This window comes from Daucus carota, chromosome 7, assembly GCF_001625215.2.
Source record: "Daucus carota subsp. sativus chromosome 7, DH1 v3.0, whole genome shotgun sequence".
Lineage (NCBI taxonomy): Eukaryota > Viridiplantae > Streptophyta > Magnoliopsida > Apiales > Apiaceae > Daucus > Daucus carota.
Window position 1 is genome coordinate 3,996,632 of NC_030387.2, and position 10,081 is coordinate 4,006,712.

The 10,081-nt window shown below is 33.5% G+C and overlaps 1 protein-coding gene across 1 annotated transcript; it reads left to right on the forward strand.

Annotated features, from left to right (window-relative positions):
* Window positions 1-3,636: 3,636 nt before the first annotated feature.
* On the forward strand, window positions 3,637-5,197 carry LOC108195503 (zinc finger protein WIP6). Its single transcript, XM_017362467.2, has 2 exons — window positions 3,637-4,481; window positions 4,665-5,197. Exons 1-2 carry the CDS (start codon window positions 4,101-4,103, stop codon window positions 5,130-5,132), a joined length of 849 nt encoding a protein of 282 aa, XP_017217956.1. The 5' UTR covers window positions 3,637-4,100; the 3' UTR covers window positions 5,133-5,197.
* The last annotated feature ends 4,884 nt before the right edge of the window (window positions 5,198-10,081 follow it).

A 10,081-nucleotide genomic window follows, 5' to 3' on the forward strand; every position in this document is an offset into this window, starting at 1 on the left:
TAAACTAGCACACTAACATCACAAACCATTTCATCTATTCATATCGAGAAAAAAAAACAAAGTCAGGAAAGGCAGGTATATAACTTCCAATGACCCTGATACTAATTCCAAACCTAAACGAGATTTATATTAATCATATAAGTAGTTTCGCATTATTTTTACCAACACGTTCGTTCCCAGTTTAGTGTCTGTTTGGGGTTGCAGGGGTTGCAGTTGGCAACCACAACAGCAGCTTTTTGTCAAACAGCTGGTGTAAATCTGTTTGGTAAAGTTTAACCCTGCTTTTTCCAACCTGCTTTTTGTCTAAACCATCGAACCCCCGCACATGCAATTTTTTTGTTTACCCTAGTTTTTTAATTATAATTTGGATTATTGGTAGGTGGAATTTTTGTAATAAATTTAAAAAGAAACCTCAAAATGAATTATTAAAATAAATTTGGTTGTTTAAATGAATTTTAAGGTTATATTTTTGGTTTTAATAAATTTGTTGTTTTAAAAAATAAATTATAATATAGGGGTAAAAATTAAATATGGTGAGTAATATACATTAAACGAAGAAGAAAATTATATCAGTTTATAAAAAATATATTTAAGTAGTATATTTTGGTAAAATGTAAATTATATAATTTTATTTATATTTATAGTTGAATATAAAATATAAATGATGTGTTTCTGTTGAAAATATTTTACAAAAATTATATAATTTTGCAAATATATAATTACAAATTATGAAATATATATATATTATTACAAATTATACATATATTAATAACATATTTTTCTAAAAGAGCTCATACATAAAATAAAATAATGAAGTTAAATTTTAAACAAAACTTTGCATCTGTAACTCTTCGAATTGAAGAAAACTTGCAATACACACACGTAAGAAATACTTTATCATAATAATGTATTATAATAAATAGCAATGACTTACTTTTTTATTAAGATAAGATCAAGCCATCCTACAGGCTCCAGGGTTTAGTCAAGATGAACATTATCCGCAATCAAATAACTCATAGTTTAATGATGTAAAGATGATTTAATTATTTTTTTTTATTTTCTAATTTTACACAATTATATTTGTTGTTTAATACTCCCTCCATCCCATTTTAAGTGTCCACTTTGCAAATTTCACACATATTAAGAAACAATTAATATCATGTTTTGATCATTATCTTCCACAACTAATCACCTTAGTTTTCATAACATATTGATTATGCACCTCATTAATTACTATGTATTTGGACCTTTTTTCATTTCAAGTTACACTATACATTCATAATCTCTCTAAATACATTTATGAGGGGCTTGTTGGTTGTATTTAATTCTATATTGGAAATAGTATAAAGTTTACATAGATCAAAGAGTATGACACATATTTTGGGATATTTTTTTTTGGCAAAATGGACACTTAAAATGGGATGGAGGGAGTAGTTGTCTATGAAATAATGAATAAGAGATTATTTTTATTTATCATTATAACTCTAAACAGCACTTTAACAAAAAATTTACCAAGCAGTTTGTTTTCAGCTTTTAATCAAACAGCACATTTGAAATCAAGTTTACCAAACAGTTTCAGCTTTTACAAACAACACTTTTTTTACCAGCCCTTTTACTCACAGCAACAGCAATTTGTAACAGCACTACTAAACAGACCCTTAGTCTTTTTAGTCACGCTTGCTTCTGCTTCTCAAGTTTTATGTTAAACTCTTTCTTCTTTTCACTATATATAAAATTATAAAATTATAAGTATCGTTTTTGTCAATAATAAAGTCAATCAATTGCAAGTTCTGAAATTCGACATCGTATCTTATAAGTTGTAGCCATTTCAAACCATTCACAGATTTAACCTAGGGAACATCGCATATAGCCAGCGAAAGGAATCATGTTTTTGAAACTGCTCACTGTAGTAATCTCGAAACGTCTATGCCTCAATAAACAAACGGAAGTCAAACCAAGGTACGACTCTATTTCAATAAATAAACTGCACCTCTTTGGCTTTTCTATGATACCGGTAAACAAACATATTTCAACTTATAAGTCCCAACTTATGTTCTAAAAGCCGTTGATTAATTATAATTTTTCACCAATTAATTCATGTTCCATAATTCGTCGAATTGATTAATCAATCCGATTAATCTCCGATCAATTCAATTAATTTTTGATTATTTCTTCAATTAATTTTCGATTAATTCTTGTTCCGTGATTTCACCGACTAAGTCCAATTCGCGCTTTTTACGACACTGGTCCGAACAATTAAACTTTGGGGATCTAGCTTTTAACTGATTTACAGCTAGAAATGTATTACATAATCAATTAATTAAGTAGCTTTACAGTTTCTTCCCCAGCTCGGTCACTATCTTCATTCTTCATCAGTGAAACAACAAACAGAGCTCCGTACATACAATGGGGCCGTTTGGGTGAGCTTAAAATAAGTGCTTCTTGCTTAAAATAAATAAGTTGAGTAGAAGTTAGAAGCAAGATAAGACTTATAAGTGATTAAAGTGTTTGGGAAATAAGCAGAAGCCCTGAAACAAAAGCTAGCATTCCTAGCTTTTTATAAGTGCTTCTTGACTTATTACACAAACGGTACGAATAAGTGCTCATAACTTATAATTCAGAAGCTGGACTTATAAGTGCCAGCCAAACACCCACAATGTATACATGTACAATGAGCATTAGAAATAGAGCAATTAAAGCCTCAAGATAGCACAGTTATTTCGATCAAATAGAATTTATGTATCTGTTATGTTACGACATGAACTAGGTGTAAAAGAGGTTGTATACATAAGGCGTCAAATCAAGATGTTGATGTTTGATGAGGCTGGCCTGGCTTGTTATCATGTGAATGTTTCAATAAAAGAACTTTTGTTGCTTTATATTTATGCAATGTAAATCTGATGGAGATGAGATGACCTAGCTCCTCTCCCTGCTTGTTTTGCTCTCTGCACTGTAACATCTTACATCTCCTTTCTTTGCTGCATCACATCTCTTTCATTTTCTCCTTTCTTAACAAAAGTGGAAAGTGAGAGTGTACCACTCTCTCCCTTTCATTTTGATTTTCTACACTAACATGAATCCATACAAATCAAACAAGTACGTTCTCGGTTACCGTGAAAACAATTAGTCCGCATTCTTAAATTTTTCACTACAGCGGAACAGGATAAAATCGACCGTCCGCAATGGTTGGTTCTATAATCCAGGTAAGCAACTAATTTTGGATGATCGATACGAGAAATGTAGAACATATATTTAAGAATTTTTCACTACAACGAAACAGGATAAAATCGACCGTCCGCAATGGTTGGTTCCATAATCCAAGTAGGCGATTAATTTTGAATGATCGATACGAGAAATGTAGAGCATATACTCAAGAATTTTTCACTATAACGAAACAGGATAAAATCGACCATCCGCAATGGTTGGTTCTATAATCCAGGTAAGCGACTAATTTTGGATCGATACGAGAAATATAGAACATATATTCAAGAAACAGTTATTTTCATATATTAAACTCATGATCTTCATACGATCCTAATTATAATATGTATATGTATACTTATATACACCCAAATATAATAATAATAAATAGGAAGTGAGATAGAGACATGAAATGCAAAGGGGCATGGTTGGGAAGAGAGCTCTATTGTGGGGGCATGACAAAGGCAAGGGGAGAGTGTTGGTTCACCCTTCTATGCATTGTTATTTCTTCCACAATTTCCCCCTCCTTGCCGATCACTTGTCTCCTCCAATTTCCAAACAAGCCAAAGCACAACATTTCAATTTCACTTCATTCCACGTGCACACACACACATATAGATTACACTATTCAAACTCCTTGCTCACTTCGATCCCTACTCTCTCTCACTCTAGTTTTATATAAAATACTCCTATGTGCTATGCATATGTAAAATCCACTTAACCTAGGTAGCCTATATAACAAGGACATTCTCAAGTCTCAAGTCTCAAGTCTCCACCACACACATATATGCATCCTTTACATTTCTTTATCTACTATATATTGTCTACCTTGTTCCCCACTTAGCTTTCCAATTAAAACCTAAAAACTCGTTTATGTTTTCATTGTTCTTGCCTTCACCATGCAACCTAACACTTTCGCATACATGTCTTCTACTAGTGATAGTGGCTGTTGTTTGGATGTTGAAGATCAAGAAGACGAAGAATCCAACATTCTTCTTTCTCTTGCTCCTCCCGGCCAACAACACTCCGCTAATTACCAAACACACCATAATTATCAAAACCCTAATTACTCTAATTTCAGCAATCATCAAGGCGAAGTCACGGTAGCTCTTCATATCGGCCCTCCTACACCGGGAGCTAGCTCAAGCAACCCTAATGGCGTTGAGGCGGCGGCTGAAGCAAAGTACTGGATCCCCACTTCAGCACAGATCCTTATCGGTTCCACACAGTTTTCTTGCACTGTTTGCAACAAAACATTTAACCGTTACAACAATATGCAGGTTTTTAACTGTTAATGCAATTTTTTGGATCTGTCTATCTAGCTAGGGTTACAATAAATTTGTTTTCGATAAATAGTTCTTTACAAACTAAATAGTATAAAGCAAAAGGCATGTAAACTCACATTATTCTCTCTCATTTCTTAGGTTTAATTTTTTATTTTGATTTTTTGTGTATTAATCAAGATGCATATGTGGGGGCATGGTTCTCAATATCGAAAAGGCCCTGAATCACTAAGAGGAACGAAGCCGGCTTCTTCGATCCTGAGACTTCCTTGTTACTGCTGTGCTGAAGGCTGCAAGAACAACATCGAACACCCGAGATCCAAGCCACTCAAGGACTTCAGGACACTGCAGACGCACTATAAGCGAAAGCACGGAGCCAAGCCTTTCGGGTGTAGGAAATGTGGGAAGCCTTTTGCAGTGAGAGGAGATTGGAGGACTCATGAGAAGAACTGCGGAAAGCTTTGGTTCTGTACTTGTGGATCAGATTTTAAGCACAAGAGATCACTTAAAGACCATGTCCGTGCTTTCGGAAACGGTCATGCGCCTCTTTGTGAGGATTATGACTTGTTTGATGTACTTGAAGAAGCTGATCCTCATGATGAGGAGGATCATAAAAGTGTAGTTCATCGCGATTATCCAATGTTTTGATACATATTTTTTCCGTTATGTAAACCTGTTAAGTTTATTGAGATCTATCTAGTTAATTCTGTTAATTTGTTGTTTGGTGTCATAATCAATGTTTAATTGTATATAGTTTAGGACAAAGATTCTGGTCTATAAGGACTCTTTAGAAGGAATTTTCTGACAACTTAGCTTTTAGCCCTTTCTAAGCTATGCTTTAGGGTTATTTTAAAACTTTTAAGCCTACATTAGATTGCATAACAGTAACGTTGTACGGAGAGATGCACAGATTAAGATACATTGATTATTTGAATGGAGAGTGAGATAAGGGAAGGGTTTGACCACTTCTTCGAACTGCATTCATACTAGTTGACCGAATGCTTGCTTAAGTTCGCGAGTCCTTGGTTAATTATGATTCCGTTTGCGTAACTTAAAAAAAGTGACTTCTAGCTTAAAGTAAAGAAATATATTAGAAGTGAAAAATTAATAAGTTAATAAAGTGTTTGAAAATAAATAGAAGTTCCGAAAAAGAAGTTAGCATTCTTAATTTCTTAAAATGCTTTTACTCATTTATACAAATGGGTCGGTAAAAGGAGAAGCTGATAAGTAGCTTCTGCTCCTCGTAAACAAACAGGGCTATGTACTCTTCTGTCCGAATAAATGTATGACCTATATTTTGACATGTTTATTAAGAATTTTTTAGTGTCATAATATTTTGTAATTTTTTTCTAAATGGAAGTTTGATAAATTTTATTAAAAAAATATTTTGAAACTATATTTTATAGAAGTCTCAAAATACTTACAAATAATGAACATATACATTCCACTGGGACGGAAGGAGCACGTATTATACGTCGTAACTGATGCAAGCTGAAACTGATATGCTAAAATTTCCCTTTCCGTTATATTGTAAAGGAGAGGAAAGGACGAGAAAACATACTCCTATATGCAAATAAAAGCTAGGAAGCCGAGGGGTTCAAAATTGTAAATCATTAATGAAGGTTGTGGCAGATGAATAATGTGAAGAATCTAAAAAGTATCAGAAATAATTAATACGACGACTCAGAGAGGGAGAGAAGAGAGAGCAAATGAAAGATGCATGGGTGGTCAAAAAAATGCAGAGCTCGTACAGGGCTCAGATTGATTCAGAATCTAGCACTGTTCATTAGCTTAGCAATATTCACAATTGCCCATGGGCAAGGCATAGATTTATATATTTATATGAGCACAGTAGACACTTTTCCTTTTGTTTTACTTTGCCACTTTTTCTCTGGTCATGGAGCAAGAAAACTTGCAGTAGAGTGAGTCTTTGCTGAGGATAAGTCACTCACAGTCACTGAGGAGTTGGACGACTACTACTACTAGTAGTAACACTTTGAGCTCTTTCTTTGTCAGATGAAACATTTGGACCACTGATACCCCTTCTGTTTTTGGGGTTTCACCCAAAGCCATCATCTTTCGCCTTTACAGACATACAACAAACAGATCCCTCATGCTTATGCGTTAGCCTGCCCTGCATATACATTTCAATTATACACACCTGTGTCATGTTCCACTACAAACATTTTTTTCGTAAATTTACACTACAAGGACATTTACGATGGATTTTTTCCGCCTTGTCCGTCACAATTAATACCATTTACGATGGAAATTTTCTATCGTTTTAATTTGTTGGCGTCTTAAGTTTAAAAAATAGTCGGTAATTTACTTTGTGTAGCAAGTTTTCACTTCCATCGTAAGTTCAGCCACGTGACCCCACTGCTCAGTTTATCAACCACAATATATGATGAAAATGCCCGGAAATATCCGTCGTAAATGTCGAGAATTGTTGTAGTGTAGTGCAAATTGGCATATGACGCTCTCGTTTGAAATTGGTTTTCATTTTGAGTACACGTGTGCCGGTAGAATATAAATGTGACACACATTATATAATATATATTATGAAGAGTGTTAATAGTAGCTACAGAGCTTTTACTGTAGTTTCCCTGCAAGCCTGCCCTTCTTTAATCGTGGTAATAATAATTCATAATAATCCAACGCTGCGGTTTGCATGCATGGCATAAATCTAGTCTTTCGGTTTCACCTTCACTTATCATCATCGCCTTTTTGGTTTTAACTTTTTATCCTCAGCTCTCCTTCTTTACTTATTTATAAACTTAGGTACAACCCCTGATTCTGTTTCTCTCTTGCATTTCATAGCTGTCACACTCTTCATATTTCTGTCATTAGGGTTCGTAGACTGGGGTACTAACCTCGACACGACCCAAAACCGATATTCTAACACTCATTAACTCAGACTGATCAATTGATTATTAATTATTGATTGTTGATTACTGTATTGATTAGTGAAATTGTTTACAGAACGCGCGCATGCATCACATAACATACTAGTGAATACTGCTCTGCAAAACCTTATAATTATGTCGAGCTGGTGTATGTGTATGTGTAACTGCCTCTGCTGCATTGCACCCACACAAGTATGAGTAGTTTTTGGGACGTCATGATGTTTCTTACCAAAATATCATGACTTTTACTGCAGAACTTGCATACATTTGTTTTTGCTAAATACAGACCTCCAGTATATTATTACACTTCAAGTGACCGACTACTTAATTATAACTAGCTTATAAGTCGTGCCATGCAATTTGTAATTTTATCATCTATATTTTGAATTTAGTTCAGATATAAACTGATGGTGCTTAACCTGCTTAATAGTCCGCCTAATTTTCAAAAACGCTTAATCATCCGCTTAGTACAAAATCAAAGTGTTTTAAAGCCTATTCCGCTTAGGCGCCCACCTACACACGCCCGCTTAATGCGCTTTTAACAATACTTATTATAATTATTATTAAGGAGACCCGTAGAATAATACCGATCGCTTGAGAAAACAATACCGATCAATAAAAATTATTAATATTTCAGTTTATGGTATAGTATAAATATATAGTACAGATCTATGATATTAATTTCGAAGTGAAATATGGAATAAATAAAAATAAAATTAATATATGTAGTTGAAATACATCATCGGTTGTATATATATTAATAATTATATAATTATATATAATAATATTATTATTTTTATATGTATGTTGCATATGTTATTTTTTGAAAATCGGTTTTTAGGTTAGGAATCTGAAATAATGTGTTTTAGTTAAAAAGGGTAGTTGCTAATTGCTATGTTGTCCAATGTTATTTCTTAAAAATTGAATTTTTTTAATTAGAAAATATAAAAAGGATAATAGTTTTAGTTAAAAAGGATAATTGATTATATAAAATGACTCATAATTCGCCCAAGTATCGACCGACCAAACTTTTAATGTTTCGGTTTTAATAGTATAGTCGGCTTTTTGGTTAGTAGCATCAGTTGAACTTATTCAAATATTCTTGTAAGAAAACTTGAGTGTTAGAAACAGTTCGAGTGTTGAACCTGCAGCTGTGAGAATTGTAATCAATCCATAGATTCTTCTATATAAAATCTCACGGGTGGATCATTCAATCCACCCGTATTTTTAAATACTTGGTGTTTTTCTATATTGTTGCTTTTAGTGTTATTGTTCTTGAATCTTTTACATTTGTAAAATATTGTATTCAACCCCTCTTCTACAATCTTTCTGATAGTTAGTGTAAAATAACAATTGGTATCAGAGCGAGGTTCCCAACAAACAGTAAAAAAAGATCAACACTGCTAAAGAAAAATGGGAAAGAAGGATGATGGAGTGAAGATTCCTGTTCTTAACAAAGACAATTACTTTCACCGGAAAGTAAGAATGCATCTGCATTTGATGTCAATTGATGAAAGCTATGTCAACTGCATAGAAAAAGAACGTCATGTTCCTATGAAGGTTTGTACTAGTATTGGAGCTGATGGTGAAGACATGGTAGGCAAGATGATTCCTAAGCCTATCCATGAATATTCTCAAGAGGATACTGAAGAAGTGCACACGGATAAAAAGACCATGAACATTTTGTTAAATGGTCTAGATCAAGAAATGATTGATAGTGTAATCAGCTACACAAGTGCAAAGGATATTTAGGACACCATCAGGATAATCTGTGAAGGAAATGAGCAAGTAAGAGAGAACAAAATGCTGGTGAAAATTTGAGTGACACATTTAACAGATTTCAAAAATTGTTAAATGGTCTGAAGCTTTATGGAAGAGTGTACCAGGTCAAAGATTCAAATTTAAAATTCTTAAGGGCTCTTCCTAAGGAATGGAAACCGATGACAGTCTCTTTGAGAAACACTAAGAATTTAAAGACTATAATCTTGAGAGACTGTATGGAACTTTGAAGACCTATGAGCTTGAAATGGAACAAAATGATGAAATTGAAAAGAATCAAAAGAAAAGAAACTCATTTGTGGCTCTAGTTACATCTGGTGAAGATTCAGTCAAGGACAAGGGAAAATCACAAGTTAAAGAAACTGAGAAGTTGGTCAAATTGCAGTTAAAGAATCTTCACTCTAGGATTAAAACAATTATCTTGAAGTGGTTAGACAAACTTTTCCAAATCACTACTCCCTCTGTCCCATTCAATTATATACGCTACTTTTCTGCATGCTTTTTAATGCTTCTTTAACGTATAGTCCCGTAATATTTTTTTAAATTTTTTCTTTTCTTAATAAAAATTTGATATTTAAATTTTTATTCAAAACAAAAGATAATTTAAACAAATGTTACGGAATTATACTTTATAGAAGTCTCAACATACGTGCAAACAGTGGACGTATACTACCTGATGGGACGGAGGCCGGAGGGAGTGTATTTAGAACAAGAAACCGACTTTTTTTTTACAAAGACTAATATGCATGTGCACATCTAACTGCAGTTTGTAAAATCTGCAACTTATGGAATTCACCTTAACCAGTGTTCCTACATAGTCTAGGATCTTAGCAGCGAGTTGACATTCAACCGTCATTTGAGCAATATATTCCGCATTGTGGATAATATTCGCTTGAAATTTCTGGCAACAAA

Bases quoted from the DNA above. Each gene is read 5' to 3' on its own strand.
- LOC108195503 (XM_017362467.2), top strand. From the start codon at position 4,101: ATGCAACCTAACACTTTCGCATACATGTCTTCTACTAGTGATAGTGGC. The intron at 4,482-4,664 runs GTTTTTAACTGT...GTATTAATCAAG, and splicing joins ACCGTTACAACAATATGCAG to ATGCATATGTGGGGGCATGG.